This window comes from Mustela erminea, chromosome X, assembly GCF_009829155.1.
Source record: "Mustela erminea isolate mMusErm1 chromosome X, mMusErm1.Pri, whole genome shotgun sequence".
Taxonomy (NCBI): domain Eukaryota; kingdom Metazoa; phylum Chordata; class Mammalia; order Carnivora; family Mustelidae; genus Mustela; species Mustela erminea.
Window position 1 is genome coordinate 109,517,022 of NC_045635.1, and position 21,814 is coordinate 109,538,835.

General features: G+C 53.0%; 2 protein-coding genes across 4 annotated transcripts in view; one reads left to right on the forward strand and one right to left on the reverse strand.

Annotated features, from left to right (window-relative positions):
- The window catches only part of ELF4 (E74 like ETS transcription factor 4), a 40,013-nt gene extending 26,853 nt beyond the window's left edge, over positions 1-13,160 (reverse strand). The window contains exon 1 of one of the 2 annotated variants that reach the window (XM_032329626.1): positions 13,083-13,160. The gene's annotated coding sequence lies outside the window, so the exon portion shown is untranslated. Of the gene's footprint in view, positions 1-12,784; positions 12,862-13,082 lie in introns of those variants that run through there. The other variant, XM_032329627.1, reaches the window with a different exon arrangement.
- Positions 12,614-21,814, forward strand: part of LOC116582180 — a 28,328-nt gene continuing 19,127 nt past the window's right edge. The window contains exons 1-3 of one of the 2 annotated variants that reach the window (XR_004282411.1): positions 13,092-13,181; positions 14,753-14,843; positions 15,888-17,007. Coding sequence is in view for 1 of the 2 variants with exons in the window: in XM_032329632.1 (XP_032185523.1) it covers positions 12,795-13,181; positions 14,771-14,843 (460 nt within the window). In the remaining variant the exon portion in view is untranslated. Of the gene's footprint in view, positions 13,182-14,752; positions 14,844-15,887; positions 17,008-21,814 lie in introns of both variants that reach the window. The other variant, XM_032329632.1, reaches the window with a different exon arrangement.

Sequence of the window (21,814 nt, forward strand, 5' to 3'; positions counted from 1 at the left end):
TGAAACCTGAATATTCATAGCGCTTTATCCGCCTTGCCCCAGCTGGGGGAGGGCATGCATTCTTTGTACATTGTCATCATCTCTATCTGCAGGCTATGGGGACAGGAATGAGGTGCTTGGGTCACTGAGAAGGATAACTTTGGCCTGGAGGCCTTGACGGCTCTTCTGTTCTCAACCACCAAGAGATGAGCAGCGGCAAGGCTAGGCTCTGAGAGCACAAGCAGGTTTTCTGTTTTTCTAACTGGAAGTACTGTAAACTGTCCGAGCTCAAGGTGGGACAGAATGAGGGGCCACAGGCTGACTGTGGTGGAGGGGGAAAGGCTAGGGAATCTGTGGGCACAGCCTCGGCCAATCCATGCCTACTTCGGAGTCTCATGATCCCCACACCAAAGGCTGGGATAAGGCCAGAGCTAACCACTGAGCAAGTCCAACGACTTTCCCGGGGGACACAAGGGCTTAGATTTTTCCATCAAGTTTGAACCAAGGAGGGAGACAGGGATGGGGACAGCAGGCAAACGAACACGCTGCAGGTGACGGACACACCTTGTGGCACTTTGGGCGAAGATCCCGAAAGTGTAAATTCTGACCTGTCCAGAAGCAGGTCTCACAGGGCCAGGGCCTGCTTGCTAAAGCCGACCAAGCCACACAGCAGGAATCGAAGCCACACTCCCAACCCAGGGCATCTTTCAGGAGCTTCCATGTTGCTTGCTGATAAATCAATGAAAATATATTTAGGCGGCAGATTGCAACATTCGCACTTAGGATAAAATGCCACACTTCATAGAAATTTATGAGATTGTGTCCTTCTAGGCCTCTAGGATATAAATCAATAGTTTGGGGCACTTTGGTGGGAAAGTTTGGAAAACCTCTGCTAAGGCAATTTTGCCATTAATGGGCTATGTAACCACAGGCATGCCAAGTCACATGGCTCTCCCAGTCTTGGGCCTCCTGCCCCCCTCTCCACTACAGACCTCATGCTACCCGTAGCTCCTGTGACTGACCCTAGTAGCAGGCCACCATCCCCGCTCCCCAGGAATGACTTCCCCACCACTCTGAAAAATCACAAACCATTTAATGTTAATGTGTTAGTGAGTGATATTAGGTTAATGTGTCGCCTCTCTCCTTAACACATTTTCTCTGACAAAGGCCATCTGGAGCTACCCTTGTCTTAGTCTAGAGAATGTCTCCGGGGCAACCGTGGGGCAGCCCAGCAGGTCGGTGAGGCAGGTGGGTATTCTCAGTGGTCTGCCTTACCTCACACCACCAGCCACAGAGCGATCTGGCCCTTACCACCTACTCCCCCCGCCTGTGGGCCCCGTTAGGAAGCTGTATGGAGTGGACGTGCAAGCCTTCGAAACCTAACAAGTAGACCGGGTGCAGCAGGAAGCCCACTGACTGGATGTGAGGGAGATGAAGTTCCAGTCACAGCCCTGCCTCTGCCCAGCTCCTCCCTCTGAGCTGGCGCCAACTCCTACTCCAGGGCACACATTCAGATCTGGCTGTGGCCATGCCAGCTGCACTCGGCCGAGCTTTACAGTCCGAACTCATCTGCTTGGTTTCCAAAGGTCCTTCACAGTCTGACCCCACCCTACCTACTCAGCCTTGTTTCCCATGATTTCCCAACTCAAGCCTGGGCTTGAAGCCCAGTGGTCTCCTCATGGTCCCCTGAGGGAACATTCCAGGCTCATTCACGGAGTTTCTCAGGCCAGCCATGCCCTTGCTGCTCTGTTTTGGTTAATCAAATAATGCCCATACAGCAAGGTCCCCACCAAGGTCCCCAGACCCATGGAGCTGGTTATACCCTGAGAAGTAGAGTGCACAGCTATGGAGCCCCCTTTTCGAAATGCTGATAGCCCAGATTTGACCACGAGATCTCGTCACACCACACAGGCTTGAACTGCTCTTTAATTATTTCATGCGCCGTCCAATCCATGGGACCAAGGTCTAGCTCTTCTGATTCTACCACAGGTCTGGGCATTCATGAATTAAGTTCACATAAAGTCTCTGTCCAAGAGAGATCTCTAGAATAGACACCCCAGGTCCTGACAGATGTGAGAGCTACAATCTAAAGGTGGGGCTAGGGATGGAGTTGGGGGACAAATGTCCCCAGCCTCCAACATTACTTGTCCTCTCCGGCTCCCTGTCTGTGTTTGGGGAAACATATACCGGCAAGGGTCATTTATTCCAAGCTGCATCGAGAAGGTGGTTCATGATCAATCGGGTCATCTCCCTTTGTACAAAACCACACTGTTTCCACCCTGGGAATATTAGGTGCTGATCTGATCACTGCACTCTCTGGAAAAGATTTCACGATTCTGGATCAGGTCTAAGACAGAAAATGATTCAGCAAAACAGGGTGTGTGGGGTGTCTGGGTGGCTCAGTTGGTTAGGAGTCTCTTTTTTTTTAAGATTTTATTTATTTGAGAGAGAGCACAAACGGTGAAGAGCAGAGGGAGAAGCGTGAGCAGGGAGCCTGACGTGGGACTGGATCCTGGGACTCCAGATCATGACCCGGATGAAGGCAGACACTAATCTACTGAGCTGCCCAGGCGCCCTAGGAGTCTGACTCTTGATTTTGGCTAGGGTCATGATCTCAGAATCTTGCGATCAAGCCCCGTGACGGGCTCCATGCTCAGTGGGGAGTCTGTTTGAGATTCTCAATCCCTCTCCTTTTGCCCCCACCTCTGGCTTGCATGCTCACTTACTCTCTCTAGAAAAAAATAATAATAAATAAATCTTGGGGCACCTGGGTGGCTCAGTGGATTAAAGCCTCTGCCTTTGGCTCAGGTCATGATCCTGGGGTCCTGGGATCGAGCCCCGCATCAGGCTCTCTGCTCAGCGGGGAACCTGCTTCCCCCTCTCTCTCTGCCTGCTTCTCTGCCTACTTGTGATCTCTCTCTCTCTCTCTCTGTCTAATAAATAAATAAAAACCTTGGGGTGCCTGGGTGGCTCAGTGGGTTAAAGCCTCTGCCTTAGGCTCCGGTCGTGATCCCAGGGTTCTGGGATCAAGCCCCGCATCGGGCTCCCTGCTCAGCGGGGAGCCTGCTTCCTCCTCTCTCTCTCTCTGCCTGCCTCTCTGCCTACTTGTGATCTCTACCTGTCGAATAAATAAATAAAATCTTTAAAAAAAAAACCTTTAAAAAATGAATCTTTAAAGAAAAAAGAATGGGGTGTGAGTATAACTATATGAAGAAAAGATTTTCATTTTTTTTAAGATTTTATTTATTTACTTATTTGAGAGAAAGAGAGAAAGAGCAAAAGCAGGGGGAGGGGCAGATAAGCAGACTCCCCATTGAGCACAGAGCTTGAGGTGGGGCTTGATCCTAGGACCCCAAGATTATGATCAGAGCTGAAGTCAGATGCTTAACTGAATGAGCCACCCAGGCACCCCGAAGACAAGCTTTTTAAAAAAGAGGTATTATGGGACGCCTGGGTGGCTCAGTTGGTTAAGCAGCTGCCTTCGGCTCAGGTCATGATCCCAGCGTCCTGGGATCGAGTCCCACATCGGGCTCCTTGCTTGGCAGGGAGCCTGCTTCTCCCTCTGCCTCTGCCTGCCATTCTGTCTGCCTGTGCTCGCTCTCTTTCCCTCTCTCTGACAAATAAATAAAAAAAAATCTTTAAAAAAAAAAAAGAGGTATTACATTGTCTAGGCAAAAAAGGTTGGAAAGGAATACGATTGACATCTATAAAATGATGTATGGAGCAGATAATCATGGGCCCAGTCACCAAATGTGGTTCATAAATGAAGGGCAAATAATAAATAGTCCTATTTTGTATTTGCAAAATACGTAAGTACTATTTTGTGAATACATAAGTTTGGAAACTTATGGAATTCTTTAGCTGAAGAATATCAATGAAAAGATTAAGCATTATCTATTTTTAAAAATATTTTATTTATTTATTTGACAGAGAGACACACAGTGAGAGAGGAAACACAAGCAGGGGGAGCGGGAGAGGGAGAAGCAGGCTTCCCACCAAGCAGGAAGCCTGATGCGGGGCTCGATTCCAAGACCCTGCGATCATAACCTGAGCCAAAGGCAGACGCCCAATGACTGAACCACCCAGGTGCCCTGATTAAGAATCTTCTAAAGTGACAGTTACACGAGGGCCACCCATGATTATAAAATATCTGTTGTAACAATTACTGTAGGGTGCCTGGATGTCTCAGTCAGTTAAGCCTCTGCCTTTGGCTCAGGTGGTGATCCCATCGGGCTCCCTGATCAGTGGGGAGTCTTCTTCTCCCTCCTCTTCTGCCTGCCAGTCCCCCGTGCTTGTGCTCTCTCTCTCTCTCTCTGTGTCAAATAAATAAGTAAAATATTTTTTTAAATTACTGTAAATAGGATAAATTCGAGTATTAAAAGAAAAGGATATTGACAATCTCATTCTAAAATTCATATGAAATTGCAGAATTAAAATAGGCAAAAATAACTCTGAGAAGGAACAAAGTTGGAGGGCTAGCACCACCTGATTTCAAAAAATGATTATAAAGTTACAATAATCAAAAAAACTGGCATTGGTGGAAAGATAAACAGATCAATCAGCAGAACAGAATACAGAGGGTGCCTGGGTGGCTCAGTCAGTTAAGCATCTGCTCAGGTCATGATCCCAGAGTCCTAGGATCCAGCCAGAAATCCGGCCTTCCTGCTCAGCAGGGAGTCCATTTCTCCCCCTCTCCCTCTGCTCCTGCTCCTGTGCTCTCTCTCACTCACTTTTTTCTCAAATAAATAAATAAATAAATAAAATATTAAAAAAAAAAACCCAGAATATAGCCCACACATATAAGGACAGAAATAAGCCCACATATATAAGGACAACTGCAGTAGTCTAACAACAGCTTTTCCAACAAATGGTACTAGAATAATCGGTACCTGTATGTAAAAGGAAAAAAAAATGAATGTAAATTTACACCTCTCGCTATCTGAAAGAATTAACTCAAAATGGATCAAAGACCAAAATGTAAAGTCTAAAACTATAAAAACTTATAAAAGAAAACATAAGACAAAATATTTGTGACCTTGGGCTACGTGAAGACTTCTTAGAGACCTCACCAAAAGTATGAACCACAAAAGTAAAAATTGATTAGTTGGACTTCATTGATATCAAAATCTTCTGCTCTACAAAAGACACTATAAAAAGAATGAAAAGGCAAGCCAGAGACTCAGAGAAAACCTTCACAAAGCAAGAACAAAGGTCTTGTGTCCAGAATATATAAGAACTCTCAAAACTCAACAAGAAAAACAAATCAATTTTCAAAAGGCAAAAAAAAATTATTTTTTAAAAATATTTTATTTATTTATTTGACAGAGAGAGAGAGAGAGCAAGAGTGCATAAGCAGGAAGCGGCAGAGGGAGAGGGAGAAGCAGACTCCCCGCCGAGCAGGGAGCCCGATGTTGGGCTCTATCCCAGGACCCTGAGATCATGACCTGAGCTGAAGGCAGACGCTTAACCAACTGAGCCACCCAGGCGCCCCAAAAAGGGGCAAACGATTTAAACAGATACCTTACCAAAGAAGATATACTGGTTATAAGTAAGTACATCATTAGGGAAGTACAAATTAAAACCACAATGAGGGCGCCTGGGTGGCTCAGTGGGTTAAGCCGCTGCCTTCGGCTCAGGTCATGATCTCAGGGTCCTGGGATCGAGTCCCACATCGGGCTCTCTGCTCAGCAGGGAGCCTGCTTCCCTCTCTCTCTCTCTGCCTGCCTCTCCGACTACTTGTGATTTCTCTCTGTCAAATAAATAAATAAAATCTTTAAAAAAAAAACAAAACCACAATGAGATACCACTGCACACCTATTAGAAAGGCTAAAATTAAAAAGACTCACCAAGTGTTGGTGAGGACACAGAGCAACTAGAACTCACAAATGACTGGTGGGAATGTGAAATAGTACAATCACTTTGGAAAACAGTTTGAAGTTTCCTTCTTTTTTAAAAAATTTTTTTAAAAGATTGTATTTATTTATTTATTTATTTGTCAGAGAGGAAGAGAGAGAGAGTGAGCACACAAGCAGGCAGAGAGGCAGGCAGAGGCGGAGAGAGAAGCAGGATCCCTGCTGAGCAAGGAGCCCGATGCAGGACTCGATCCCAGGACCCTGGGATCATGACCTGAGCCAAAGGCAAGCGGCTTAACCCACTGAGCCACCCAGGCATCCCAGTTTGACAGTTTCTTAAAAAGTTGAAGCTACAACTACTGTATGATTCGGCCATTCTACCTCTAGGTGTATTTAACCAAAAGGAAAGGACATATATAGCTATGGAAAGATTTGTACATAGATGTGCACAGCAGCTTTGTTTGTAATAGCCAAACATGGGGTGGGGGAAAGCCACCAAATGCCCGTCAACTGATGAATAAATAATATGTGCTATCTCCATACAATGGAATGCTACCTAGCAATAAAAAAGGAATGAAATATGATGGATGTAACAGCATGGACAGATCTTAAATATGCTGAATGAAAGAAACCATACAAAAAGAGAGTACACGTGGTATATGATTCCATTATATAAAACTCTAGAAAATGCAAACTATTACAATTAGTAAATAAGCCCTAGAGCTCAAATAAACAGAATAGTAAATATAGCTAACGATATTGTATTATAATCATCAAACTTGCTAAGAGACTAGAGTCTCTTAATCCCACACAGTCTTGAATTGCTCTTTAATCACTAAAAAGAAAGGATAATTATGTACCATGACAGAGGGGCTAATTATCACTACAATGGCAACCATATTATGATATGCAAATAGCTCACTGTGGGGCTAAGTGCATGTGTATTACTACAGCTCTAGAATTGGGTTTAGATCCTTCAGAGCAGGGCGCCTGGGTGGCTCAGTGGGTTAAAGCCTCTGCCTTCAGCTCAGGTCATGATCCCAGGGTCCTGGGATTGAGCCCCACATCAGGCTCTCTGCTCAGCGGGGAGCCTGCTTCCTCCTCTCTCTCTGCCTGCCTCTCCGCCTACTTGTGATCTCTGTCTGCCAAATAAATAAAAAAATTAAAAAAAAAAAAGATCCTTCAGAGCAGGAGGCTGGTCCTGCTGTGGTGGTTTTTGTTTGTTTGTTTGTTTTTGATCAGTAGGGCACCAAGAAAGTGGTCACCTAATGTAATGAGACAGGTGTTTTCTGTGCACGGATTCTCACAGAATCAGCAGACCTGAACTAGCTAGCCTCTTTTATCCTCTGGGGCATTATGGGAAAAAGACAAATTATCTACTAAATCTATGTCTAAGTACCTCCTTGCTATCAGGTCATCGGGAATTTGGGGAGGTTAAGACTAATTGCCCACTCTCCCATCCTCCAAGGACTAGCAGTTCTAACCTGAGGGGCGGAGACCAACGGACAGAGTGAAGTGGCTCAGGGGTGGTCCATGGGTGATCCAGTCCTTCCTGGGCAAACACAATCCATCTGATAGCAGATGGAACCTCCAAAGTACTTTCTGGGAGGCCTCGAATGGGGAGGGCGCACAGCTCCTTGGGAACTCTTCTGGGCAAACACAGTGCCCAGCTCCAACCCAAAGCCTCTGGGCATTGGACAAGAATGGACGCATCCATTCAAATTCTAGTGAAGGAGGGAGAGAGTGAGGAGTGGTTGGTCAGTTGGCTCCCAGAATTCTACACTCAGCAGGGTAAAAACAAGAGACCGATGATTGCTAATTTCTTGTCCAGGATGCAAGGCCTTTGAGGCCTTCTCTCAAAGGAACTAACTTCTCATTCCTGTAGCAAATGATACTTAAGACGAGAGTGGTGAAGAGATAAAGATGGCAATGTTAATAAAAACATGAAGGACTTGATTTTTGCTCTTCACGGCACCACTGCCTGCCACTCAGAAAGACTATTCCGCACACACATCTTCTCCACACATCCATCTCCGCACACACGTCCCCTCCTTCTCCTGTGTGATGACAGACTTAACAAAGGGGTAGCAGAAAGATGAGGAAACTCCCTCTCAGTTTCAGAATGGGTACGGCAGGCCTTGCCAATGCTGCCAGAGAAGCGATTGCTCCCTGGAGCTGGCCAAGTCAAGGCTGTGTGAAGGGAAGTGACAACAACAGCCACGGGAATAACAACAGCTAACACCTGTGGGGCAGTAACTATGTGCCAGGCACCATGCTAAGCACTTCATGTGCAGCATCTCACTGAGTCCTCCCTCTCACGACCCTGTGAGGTGGGTACTAGAACCCAGCACGGTTAAGTGACTAGCCCATACTCACACAGTCAGTAAGCAGTAGGTCTGGAATGAGAACACAGAGAGCCCGTGCCTCCCACCCCCCACCCCAAGACAACCCAACTTCTCTGGAAGGATGCTGGGTTAGATTAGAAGAGGAAAGGAAGCTTCAGGAAGGCCAGATGGACTGGGAAGCTGGAAGTTACCGGCATTGGGACAATAAAATGGTCCATCAGGAAAGTGGGAACCTAAGGCAAAGCTTGCTCAGCCTGAGCAAGCTGCTTAACCTCTTTCTTGTTGGTTTAAGAAATGTTCCAGCACTTTCCCTTGCAGACCCTCCTGCATGAAACACCTTTCTCTGAGCCTCCTTCTCCTCCTATAGAAGGCTGGGGTCTCTGCCAAAAAACTCACCTTAGGACATGATTTCCCAGCCAAGAAGTCAGGGCACTCCCGGTGTGTCCCTGTAGTGTTGCAACGTGCTGGGGAGGGGGCAGGGAAAGAGGGCAGTGAGAGAGGGAAAATGATGCGGGGGAGGGGAGGATATGGTGTGTCCCGGTGTTTTTCTCCAGTGAAATGCAACAAGAGCCAAGTTCCCCTCTCCACTCAGCCATGGGAGACACAGAAGTAGCAGAGCAAATATATGGCTAGTCCTTGCCCTTGCCCGGGTGGTCTGGGCAGAAACATATGGGACTCTCTAGACTCTTGGGTTCCCAACTGGCTGAAGAAAGGAAAATCTCTGTCCTCCACCTGAACCTCCCGGCTCTCAGAGAAATCTCAGAATCCTGGGGAAAGGTAGGACCCAACCAGCCCATGCCTGCTCTGAACACCACTGGCGCATCAGTTTTCCTGTCCCTTTGATGTCCTCTACCTCTCTTCCCCTCTCTCCACCCACCTCCTCCAGGGCCTGTGGGGTGGGGGGGGTGGACTCAAAATGAAATCCCCTCAGCTTGGGTGGCAAGGAAGCCTGTCTACCCTTTGTGTCTTATTCTTATCCATACACGCAGGGCTCCCTGGGCTCCGGGTCTGGGCCAGCCACTTTCTATCTCCTGGAGTGGAGATCGGGGGTTTGCGCTGAGCCACCCACACTGGCTGACCTGTTCTTTTATGTGCCATGCATTTGCCAAACAATTATCCAGGCTTCGAAGGTCAGTCGGTGGACAGGGAAGACAGAGAAAGGCATCTTTTCTCCCTTTTCTGCCCAGCCAAATCTCCCCCGCGCCGCCCCCCCTCCCCTTCAAGGTCTAGCTCGAGCCTCACAAAGCCTTCCCTCCCTCCTCCAGCGGCCGACCTCAGAGCTCTGGCCGCCTCTGGCCCCTACTCCGAGGAGCACAATTAGCACCTGACCAGCCACTGACCTGGCTGCCTGTCCTCGCCTCTGATTGTTTCAGTGTCTTAGTCATCTTTCCCTCACCACCTCCTTCATTTGTCTCCTCCACAGTGCCTAGCACAGGTTGGGCACACAGTAGGTGTTAATAAATGGCTGTTGAATTGAAACTCAGCAGCCCCTGTGAGGTCAGAACCCTCTCGAGCACCCCGACCAGCAGTTCCTTGGCAACCAGCACTGGGGCCGGAGCTAGAGGGCATGACTGACGCGGCCACTATTACTGGCCATGTGAGGCTCAGCGGCCAGAGATTTGCAGGCAGGTTGGTGTTGATGAGAAAAGCCCCTGACCTCTAGGAAAGTGCCCATGGGATTCTGGGTACCTTGGATGAGTTTCCTTTCTCCCCTGCAGAACTAGTTTTCAGTCTGAGAACCTCAAAGGGAATAAATTGGCAGTGAAGCCAGAAACCTCTTTGCAGCTTAGAAATCCTGGAGAGATAACCAAGCCCAGGTTGGGGTCAGACCTAAGCTTGAGAAGAGAAGGCTGCCCAAAGTCCTTCCCAGCTCCGCAGGGGACCTCCAGGAGGTCGTGGGGGTGTGCCAGAAGCCTAGAGGGGCGTTTGGGGGTGGCACTAAGTAATGCTATCCTGCCCCGGCACCCAACAAATCACGACACCTACAGCCCACCAAGGAAGCAGGTCTCCCTTTCCCGGTCATTCATCCAATTCCCAAAGCAGTTCAGACGGTGCATTCAGACTGGAAACCAGCCAGAGTCCCCAGACAAGGAGAAGCCTCCACGTCTAGGACGCCCAGCTCCCCACACTAGCTCAAGTATTCCAGCCTGACTTCGAATTATGGTTATTTATACAGATGACCTAGATGCTCTCCCTGTCTCCCTCCCACACCCTTCACCCCAACTCTGGCCTACAACAGAAGCTAAGCTATACACAGTCCTGGAAGGCATGTGACATCTTCTTCACCTCCATGTTTTCTCACTGCCACTTCAGGGATGCCTGCTATGGGGACTGGCTCTTGGCAAATGTTTGTTGAGTGGAATGAGCTTTCGGCACTGTATCAGATAATACCATCACGCTAGTTGGTGCTCACTGTGTGCCATATACTGTTCTAACAAACAGCTTATGTGTATTGAAGGATTTGATCTTCAGAGCAACCTTATGAGGCAGGGCTCACTTGACAAATGGGGCAACTGAGGCATACAACTGACTAGAATCACATAGCTAAGTAAATAGCAAAGCTGGGTTTTAGACTCAGACAGTCTGGCTCTAGGGATGGAAGGTAAAATGAGAAAGTTGGGGGTGGGGTTGGGGGGGGGTGGGAAGGCCCAAGGCCAAGCTTAGGAGCAGGGATTTCCCTGGGAAAGCAATCCCCTCAGCCTGCACCTGGCTGGGCCTCTTCAGGGAGGAAAGCGCTGAATTTTGCAGGCTAGGGGCATTTGGGATAATCTATCAATCAGGCCTATGAAAGAAAGACCACAGCACCCTGATTTTTAGATCCCAACACAGGACAGAGAAGACAGAAGCCACTGTGCCACCACTTAGCACTAGGCAGGGGGAGAGTGGATTTCAGGCCCCCAGCTTGTCCAGGGGTGGGCGCCAGTTCCTGAGCAACCATCGAGCAAACAGTGCAGCAGTGGGAGGAATGCCAGACATAGTTGCAAACAAGCCACTCCTTCGGCTCACAGCTAGAGGCTGGGTGAGGGTGGCAAGGTGGAGCCTGCTCAACCCCCCCCCCAAACATCTCAGGCTTTGAACAGCCCCAGACACACGCACACGTAGGCAGCCCCTTCCCCACACCAGCAAGGATAACAAGTCCTCCAAGATAGTTAAGTATTTCATTTAACTCAGGACAGCTCATCCGCTAGGCTGTTTCTGCTCTGGGTCTACTCAACCAATGGTTGTTGAGAAAGTGCTTTCTAACCGGTAAAGCCCTGTGTAACTGTGAAGAGGGATTTGCATTCTTACCAGGCAGACACGTTCCCTAGGCACTTTCAGTGCCAAAGTGTCCTGTCTCCCCCCAAGGGGAGAGCTAGATCTCTTCCCTTCACCCCTCTCCAACCTGGCACTCAGGCCAGGGGTCAGCTTGCAGGGGGTGAGTCCCTGATGGGCGTGCCCACCAGCTGTTGGGGCCAAGCAGTGGTGGCTCGGGCCCTGGGGTGGTGACCTCACTTCCGCTCCTACCTCCCCACCTCCCCAGCACTCCTCCCATTTGAGGCCCCACCAGGCCAAAATCGAGAAGTCCAAGGTTAACTGTTCCTCCCCACTTTAAGAGCTAATTAAAATGATTAGCCACAATGAACTGTCAAACATTAACCAGAAGAAGCTGCAGGACCAGACAGGCCTCTATCTCCGGGCAGAGGGATGAGGGGCAGGAATCAAACTGCCATCAAATCCCATGGCGGGGTGGGGGCGGGGTGGGGGGCAGCCAGGGAGAACCTGGCTGAACCGAGGTACCAAGGGGTTAGGAGGTGACTCTGGTCAGGAAGGCCTTGTCCCTCCACACAGTCCTGAGGGAAGGGCAACAGAGGGTGCGGTGGAGGCACCAGACGTTCATAAAGCGGATACCGCCTCAGCAGTTCCCCCAAACAAGGCGCTGCCGGCATGGCACCCCGCGCTGTGAGGCGGCTCAATCCCCTCGCCGGCAGCAGAGGAGGGAGCAGAGAGGCGGGAGAAACCGGGAGAGCGGGAACGCGGGAGCGGGAAGGCGGGCGTCTTGCTCACACGGAAACTCTGGCCCCTGCCAAGAGGTCTCTATTTTGGCGATCCGATGATCCAAGTCATAGGTGTGTGTGTGTGTGTGTGTGTGTGTGTGTGTGTGTGCGCGCGCGCGCGCGCGTGTGTTTTACACCAGTGCGTGTGTGCTTTACACTAAGGCGCCTGGCCCCCCAGAGGCGCTAGGGGCCGCCCAATCAATCTGGCAGCCCCGCCACCGCACGGTCTGACCTCCCGCCCTCGAGCGCCGGGCTTTCGGGGGGGCCCTTCTGTCACGATCCGTCCTGTCACGGAACCCTAGCGCCCGGGACGCGGGAAAACCGGCCTCCCACCCTGGCTCGGGAATTCGATTCCGTTTCTAACCCGGCTCAGAAGCCCGAGTCCCCCCCCCCGCCCCACACACAGACACACGCGGTGGGGCGAGGCAAGGGCGGGACTCAACACGCCGCGGCTCTCCCACCATTCCCTGGGCCCCCAACCCCGACACGCCGGGGCCCGAGCGTCCCCGATCCCGCCCTGAGGCAAACTTTTCGAGGTCCCCGAAGGCTCGAAGAAGCGGCGCCATCGACGTACCTCAGGCCGAATGGGCTCGGTCGCCGGGCTGGGATCGGTCGCTGCGGTCCCCTCCCCGCTCTGGGGGCCCAGGCGAGGGTCCCGGCTGCCTCCCGCCCTCCCTCAGCCCGCCTTCTCCCCTCGGAAGCCGGGCTGGGCCAGTGGCGCCGGGAACTCGGCGCCGGCGAAAGGAGAAGTGGAAGTGGAGCGCGGCGCCCGGTCGGTCCCCGCGGCCGCCGGGGCCACCGTCCCCCTTCCCCCTTCCCTCCCTCTTTCCTCCCTGCCCGCCTGCCCCCGCGGCCCCGCGCCCGTGACTCACCTCGGCGCCGGGGCAGGCTGGTCCGGGCGGGCGAGGCGCAGGGCTCTCCCACACGTCGCGCCGCCAATGGCAAGTTGGAGGGCGAGATGCAAATACCAGGTGAGACGGCGGCGCCCCTGATAAAACGACTCCGGGGGGCGGGGTGGAGTGCGGGGGGGAGCTGGGTGGCCGCCAGGGAGGGCCACGCCGAGGGAAGGGGCGGCGGGGGGCGCCCGGGGAGGGGGCGCGAGCCGGCGGAGACCTGCACTGAGACACCCGAGCGAAAGGGGAAATTGCACTAGAGACACACACGTCCCCGCAGGCGGCGGCTGGGGCGGGCGCGAAGGAGGCAGGGCGGGAGGGAGGGAAGAGCCGGAGGGAGGGACCGACGGGAGGGACCGCGGGCGGGCGGGGTGGCTGACGGAGCGAGCGAGCGAGCGAGCGAGGGAGGGACGAGGCGTCCTGGTGGAAACAGCGCCCCTCCACCCCTGGCCCGCCGCGGTCGCCAGCACGGCAGGGGGAGCCGTGCCAGGGGCCCGTACGGCCTCTCCTTCCCCTCACGGCTCGCTCGCCCCCGGGGACGGCAAGAGCAGGGCCCCTGAAGAGCCCACGTCGCGCACCCCTTTCTTGGTCCGCGCCCCTCAGTCTGCTGGCACGCGGCGGGCCCCGGGCTCTCGGCTCCCTGTGCGGGGCCCTTCCCGGAGGGAAGCCCCCACCCAAGGCCTGGGAGAGAAACCTACTCCCCGGGGACCCTGGATGGCTGTGTCCAGCCCCCTCGGCCTGCACACAAGCCGGTGGGCTTGACGCCTTTGGCCCACACCACTGCACTCCAGATTATTGAGCGCCTGCTGTGTTCGGACCTGACGGGAGGGCGAGGGCTGGCGGAGCAGGAGCAGGGGGCGTGAGGCCAGGAGATGCCCAGGGGATGCAGCTCGGGAGCTAGATGCCAAACACTGCGGAGTCCTGGGCCAAATCGTATACTTGGGAGTGACTGGAGAGTTTGGGGGACTTCTGAGGGAAGTAGAGCCTAGGGCTCCCGGTGGGGGAGACCAGACCTAAATGAATCAAGGGAAGGGCTGGGTTTGGGGGGAGCCCGACTGCCACAGAAGGTGCAGAGGCAGCCAGAGTTGGGGTACTGGGGAAAAGTTCATGCACCTCTTTTCTCTAAAGCCCTGAACCCCAGTCTCCCATGCTATCTCCCCCTTACCCTCTCCTCTGACCTGCCTGGGCATCCATACAAGCCCCCACACTCCACCTGGTCCCACAGCTAGGAGGCTCTGAGGGAGATGGCTGGAAATAGTCACTTCTTATGGTTCTACATAGTCTGGAGGAAGGGCCCATCCAAGCCTCAGCCCTGGCAGCTCCTTAGCAGAAAGCGGGAAAGCTGAAGGGGCCCCAAAGGAGGAACGACCTCTGAAGGGCAGGATGGCCAAAGGGTCTGAAGTTCAGGGACCTGCTCAACCACCAGCATCTGCCTGCTTCCCCAGCCTTGGGAAAGGGTGGTCTCTGGCACAGGACTAGGAGACAGGAAAGGTGGTGGATGATGGCAGTGAAGGCAGCTGCAGATTATAGTTTTCTGGGGAAAAACCTAGGGGCTGGACTGGCACTGGCCCTTGAGATTATCTTGCCTACCTATAGCAAGTCCCTGAAATAAGCACCAAGAGCAGATTTCTATTTTTTTCTTTTCTAAGTGGCCATGCTTTCACCAGGGGATTCCTGATCCTGGAGCCTCACCATTCTCTGCTGGTCTCTTGTCCATGAGGCTCCCCTCTCGAAATCGTGGTAGGTCCCAGCCATCCCTAAGCTCCCTTTATCTTGACCTTGAGACTCACTAATAGATACAAACACACATATTTTTCCATTTTGTGAAGAGTTCAGTGGTCCCTAACATCAGACAGACCCCGTTTCCTATTCCAGCTGGACCATTTACCAGCTGTGTGTCTTTGGGCAAGTCACTTAAACTCTCTGAGCTTCGCTTCCCTTATTTTTAAGTTGGGGATAATAAGAACCTACATCGAATAGCTATGATGATTGGGTGCCTGGGTGATTCAGTTAGTTAAGCATGCGACTCTTAATTTTGGTTCAGGCCCTGATCTCAGGGTTGTGAGATTGAGCTCTGTGTCCAGCTCCGCTCAGCACTGAGCATGGAGCCTATTTAAGATTCTCTCTCTGCCCCTTCTCCCCATCCCTATCCAGAAGAAAGAAAGAAAGAAAGAAAGAAAGAAAGAAAGAAAGGAAGGAAGAAAGAAAGAGGGAGGAAGGAAGGAAGGAAGGAAGGGCGGGCTGCTGGGGCGCCAGGGTGGCTCAGTCCATTGAGCATCTGCCTTCGGCTCAGGTCATGATCTTGGAGTCCCAGGATGGAGTCCTACATTGGGAACCCTGCTCATTGGGGAGTCTGTTTCTTCCTCTGACCCTCCCCCTCGTGCTTTCTCTCTCTCACTCTCTTTTACTCAAATAAATAAATAAAGCTTTTTTAAAAAGTGAAAAGAGGACACCTGGGTGGCTCAGTGGGTTAAGCCTCTGTCTTTGGCTCAGGTCATGATCTCAGGGTCCTGGGATCTAGTCCCACATTGGGCTTTTTGCTCAGCAGGGAGCCTACTTCCCCCTCTCTCTTTGCCTGCCTCTCTGCCTACTTGTGATCTTTCTCTGTGTGTCAAATAAATAAATAAAATCTTTTTTAAAAAAGTGAAAAGAAAGGCTGTGATGACAATTGAATGAGATAACCTGTGGCTACAGCAGTGGTGCCTGGTGCCTAATAAGCCCTCAATCAATGTTAGCTACCTTCAGCAGCATCTTCATCCATGTTTCAACTTTTCTCAACCCCAGCTCTCAGAAGAATGTCTGAGAAGGCCAGGCCAGAAGCTGCTGAGGGTTAAAGGTGGATACCTCCTAAGAGTGTGGCTTAAACCAGAGCTGAAGCCTCAAGGCACGGAAAAGCCAGAGGAAAAGTCTTCTTCTTGGGAAGGGCAGGGGGAGAGGGCACCGCGCCAACGAGCTAACAGGTAACCGGTGTCCGCCCAAGTACCTGCCAATGACCTGGAGTCCACCTGTGGGAATCCCGTAAGTTCCCACCTTCCCCAGACACTGAAAACTAACCACGGCCCCAGGGTCTGGGAACTGTGGCCAAAGCAAACCCCACCCCCCCTTGATGAAAGTCTTGCGCTGACCTCGAGCTGGGGAGCCGTGGGCCGCAGCAGTGACGTCCCGGCCCCATGGCTCCAGGTCAGCCAGGCTGCCCTTCCCGATGACCTTGCTGCTCCCCAGCCTGCCAGCCCTTCTCCACCCGGCTCCCCGCTCTTCCATTTGCCCATTGGGTGAGCCCCAGCCAGGTGGGGCCCGCCGACTGAGATCACTACTCCTGACGACAGCCACGCTGTCTCTGCCAGTGGCTCAGTTCCTGACTTGGCAGGAATTCCCCTTCTCGAGTTGCCCATGAATGCCCAGGCTCCGCTGCCCCATCCAGTGTGCACTCTCAGCCTCTCTCCTTCCAGCCTGTCCCTGCCCCAACTCCTATTCAGTCCTCTCAAGCCTCAGAACCTGGGTCCTTCCAAGAGCAGAGGGCCTCCTGGCTGCCCATAGCCTGTGCAGGACCAGCTCGCTCACCACTCCTGGGTTCAACCTGCCTTTCCACCTTGGCAGCTTTCTCAGCCCTTCTTTGTCCCCTCTTTCAAGCAGTGCCTATGCTCCTCTGCAAATCACCCCAGCTTCTTTAGAGACAAGGTAGCTGGTGGCTTCCCCCCTTCCTTTAACCCCTTGGCCTCAGCAAATTCTATTCGAACCTGTGGCTAGAACAGAACACCACAGTGCCACAGATTCTGTAGCCATGGCCCTGACTTTCCACTACAGACACAAGCTAGAAAAGTCACCCATCAATCAGACTTTCAGAATGAAAACCATATTCAAAAGCCCAGAGAGAAGTTATAGTTTAAAAGAAATCCTCCCACCTGTGAAGCTGAGAAGCCCCTTGTAATCCTTTCCGTCCAAACAGCAGCCCTTCCTTTGTTGAAATGTTCAGTAACTCTGGATTTGCCTCTACTGGGCTTACATGACAAGGCCCTAGAAAGCTCCAAATGGCAAATAGAAATCTCTACATCCCAGGTGGTGACTGAGCATCATAAAAAGTGTTTCTTCTAAAAAGGTTGTTGCGTCGCAGGCTCCTGGATGGCTCAGTTGGTTAAGCTTCTGCCTTCGGCTCAGGTCATGATCCCGTGTTCCTGGGATCCAGTCCCACATCTGGCTCTCAGCGGGGAGCCTGTTTCTCCCTCTGCCGCTCTCCCTGCTTATGCTCTCTCTCTCTCTCTGACAAATAAATAAATTTTTTTTTAAAGATGGTTGGATAACTGTGAAAGATAAGAATTCCTTGAGATAGGTCATACCCAAGTGTTCCTTCCCCAGATGGTCTTCTCTTGCTCAGGTCCATCTTGGGAACTGACGAGGGTGGGAGCCGGTGTGCTCAGGCCAAAGCACAGGCATGCAGATGGGAAGGTGTAGTTGGGAGCAACTTCCCAGATCGTGACTTTGATCTGGTCAGCCACCTTCTTTGGCTGAGGCTCTTGGGAAGTCACTTGGTTCCACCCCCTACCCCCCTACCCCCACAACACTGCTCTCATTAAAATGGAGAATTACACATTTCCCTTCCAGGCCTCGGCTGGGACAGGCTCCACCACCATAAGATCCCCTGCAAAACTTCAGAGATCCACTGGGTTTCAGTTCTTGGAAGCCTGGATGGCAGTTCAGGGGTCTGCCTGGAGTGAGATGACAACGTTACCTAGCAGGTGCTGCGGTCCTTGAGTCAGTGCTCCCTATGTCCATCCTGGCTTTGGTGACTGCTGGGAGGAGCTGTTCCCACCGCATGCACTGCTGGGAGTGGGCCAAGTGTTGAGGAAACAGATTCAGTGCCCTTCAGGCCAGCCCTCTTGGGTTGGTGGGAGATTTTTGAGGTGGGATGGGGGAGGAGGACCCAGTCATTTGATTCATTTGCCAAAAATGAGGAAGAAGTGGCTTCAAGCAGTGCTCAGCAAATGAGGGCAAGTCCCCTGGAGTCTACTGGCCTCTAGCCCCTATCCTGGAGCCAGGGATCAGCTTGGAAAAGTCCCCAGGACCAGGGCCAAGGACAGGCACTTACTCTGGGGCACCTATCAGAGGCAGTGCGGCATCCGGAGTTTTGGGGGCACTGTCCAGTGGAGTCGGGGTTATCTCCTCAACCTCTGCCATCTGCTAGGGTAACCCCCACCTCGTGTGGCTGGCAGCCTCCCTGCGCTCTGTAGCCCTTGTGGAGATTCCAAATGACACTGCAAAGGCGCCTCCCTTCATGGCCAGCAAGGAAAAACGTGGGACCTTGGCCCAGCGGACTGCTGCTGGGGGGGGCAGAGACCGGGATGGAGGCACGGAGGGATGCCAACAAATAAACGCTTTCCTGGAGGAGGGCACCACATGATTTCTGTGGCCCCTTGAGTGTGCTGGCGACAGGCAACAGGCAGCTATAAGCTGGGTGTTCCCTTCTCAGACGGACAGGAGGCTCAGGGGAGTGGGTGAGACACCAGTCACATCACATGTGGCGCTACATGTTATATACATGGTGAATAGCGACCCCTGGAGTTGTGCTCGGAGGTGGCAGTACGGACAGACCCAGGAGAGGTGGGGATGGGGTGCTTGGATGGAAGGAGAGATCGGGAAGGGCTCCCGATCTCTGAGACGCCAGAGTAGGGACACCAGGCCGTACTCCAGATCCTCGGGTCTGGGGATGAAGTAGAGGAGTGGGGAGAGGGCGTGAGGGGGCCTGGAGGGCCTGAATTCCCCCTACTTCACATCCTGCCAAGGGGCGGTTCTGGGCTGAGGTTTGTTTGTATCAGGGGGTAGAGGATTCTGCTTTTTGGGGATTACCCTGTCCCACAGGGAGGCGAGGACAAGCCAGAGAGACAGGCACCAGACAGAGACCCAATAGGACCACAGCCACGCAGCTTCCCCACCCTGCCGTCCCAACGGGGGTCGGGGTCGAGGGTTGTTGTTGTTGTCTCATCCAGAAAAAAATACATTTAATGTCTATAAAGGTGCAGTATGAGTCATTTCACGGAATGTCTAGGCCCCTTCATTGGCAGCAAACAAACTTTCCAGCCCTCTTTTGAGGAAGCCATCCAACTCGGCTGCTGCTGCTGGCTTGTATGTGAGAGACCGTGTGTGTGTGTGTGTGTGTGTGTGTGTGTGTGTGTCTTCGTGTGGGATGGGTCTCCATAGGGTCTTGTCTGCCTATGTGGGTGTCCATGTGGGTCTCTCAGATGTGAGTGAGGGCGCAATCATGGCAGGAAGGTGGTGTGTGTGTGTGTGTGTGTGTGTGCGCGCCCGCGCACATGCACACATGCATGTGTGTGAGCTTGACTCTTGGATGTGAGTGGCAAGTCCCCTCGTGTGTGTGTGTTTGTGGGCGTGTGTGTGTATGTGTGTGTGTGTCTGCAAGGCAGCATGGTATGTGAGCCTGTGTGTCTGAGGGTGTCTACGTGTACATTTTTTTCCTCATCACTGCCAAATTATCTTCCCATCTCTCCCCTCCGAAGTGAAGGGCTGGCCGAGGGAAGCTAGTGATCCAAAAGGGGGGCAGCTGGGGAGGGAAGAGGGACTGGAGGAAAACCAAAGCAATTCCACTCGTCGGAGGAAAGTGTCAGCCAAGGATGAAACTGAAACCGAGGCACCAGCACTCTGGGATCGTCCTGGGGCTTCGGTTCCTCCCACTCCCCCGCCCCCTCCAGCGGGCTGTGGAGATTAGTCAGCCTGAAATTCCCATTCCTACAGCCTGGACTTGGGGGCTGAGGCTGTAAGGCTGGGCTAGAAATTGGCCTGTGGTTAGCACGTGACCCCATTAGCGCCCATTATCACATTAACACAAATTAGTATATCAGATCCTCTCCCAGTCACCTAGTGGGGCACAGGGCCAGGCTGGAGGGAGAGGCCACAGCTCAGGCCCTGCTCCGTGGAGGAGAAGCCAGCATGAGGGCATCAGGGGAGTGGACAGGCTGAGGACTGCTGCAGGCCCGGTTAGGGACCAAAAGGGGATAGAGACATCAAGTTTGACACTACGATCCTTTTCCTAGGTCGTGCTCTGGGAGGAGACACCTTGGGGAGGGGGTTAGTTGAAAGGAGGGGGTTTCCAGGAATAGCTGGGCACCGCCCTGTAGGAAGGAGGCCCGGGCTCTGAGGTCTGGGCAGGAGACAGACGGTATTTCTCCTGGCACACAGTGAAACACAGTGAAACGTTTAGGATCCTTCGGGTTGGTTTTTCTTTTTTTTTTTTTTTTAACCCCTTTCCTCTTCTTTATGGAAAATCCTAAGGATAACTTTCTCAGATGGCTTTGGACATCCTGAAAGCAGGGGAGCTGGACTGACTGACAGAGGAGAAGAGGCACCCAGAACACTAGCACAGTGCATGGCTTTGATGTCTTGGCACAGAAATGGGAGATACACCCTACCCATATATTTCTATGTTAAGTTGTATCATGGGAATAGCCATTGGAGCCTCTGGAAAGGTTGAGGCTGCAGCCCCCAACAATTTTTTTTCCAGCTTAAATGTGTCTGGCCACAGGTTATTTTTGTGCCTTGATACTTTTAATATGTTAACTAAAGAGCCACCACATAACCATGAACCAACACGGGAAGGTCAGCAGCATCATGACTTCTAGAGCTCAGGGCCTGCAAGGAGGTAGAACACAAAGCTCTATCTACTGAGAACAGGGTTGTAAGTTTGAGCCCCAAATGGGCCTCTTAGCTTTTTTTCTTCTATAGCTGCCAAAGACTGAATTGAGACGCGCAGAATCCCTAACCATCAGTTTACAGGCTTACATCCAGCCCAAAGCTGAACCCCTGCCCCTCATCTAGGCTGAGTCCTGGTTCCAGACTGCACCCCAGCCCCAGCCCTAGTCTATCCCGGTGCAGGAGATGCATTCTGGGTCTCAGGAGAGCCAGGCTAGAGAGTGGCTGTTCAGGGAAACCCACCCCCAACGCCCCGAGACGCGACTCAAAGTTTCCATTCTACTGCCCGCGGGTCAAGAGAGCCATCCCCGGAGAGGAAAGACGGCCCCTAAACCACAATCCCTTTGCTAAAGGTGAGCCGCCCCAAACTCTGCGGGGCCGGAGAGGTGGCCCAAGGGACTATTAAGAAGTACGCAGGAGCCAGCCCCATGCCGCGGCGCTAGCGCCTCAGGTCGGATCTCCGGACTCTCCCGCCACTTCCGTGGGAGCGCGAGGTCCGAGGGCCAGTGGAGGTTCTGGCGGCCCCTCCCGCCTTTCCCTCGCCTCCCCCACCGCCCCGCCCGGCCCCTTTCTGGGCTCGCGCGCCTCCCAGCCCGGATCCGCTCAGGGGCCGGGCTCCACCCCCGACCCCCAGCAGTGCGCCCAGGGCGCCTCTGCAGCGCCACCTGCAGGCGGAAGGCGCGCAGCGCGGCGTCTCGGGCCGAGGCGGGAACTGGCGACCGTGAGGGTGGAGGAGGAGGAGAGGAGAGGAGAGGTCGGCTCCTCTGCCCCGGAGCTTTCCTGGCCCGCGCGCGGCCTCCCCTCGCCATCCCAGCCCCGAGCGACCTGGCCCCTCTGAGCTCTGCCCCGCGCCCTGCCCGGCGCCGACGGCAAGGGCTCCGACCTTCCACTCCTGCTGCTGCACTCTGAGCGGCCTCCTGCCCCGGGCGCCTCTTCTCGGGAAGCAATGAAGTCACACTGAGCCCGCTCCGCTGACTCATGAGAATCCAACCCCCTCCCCGGCACACCCCTTG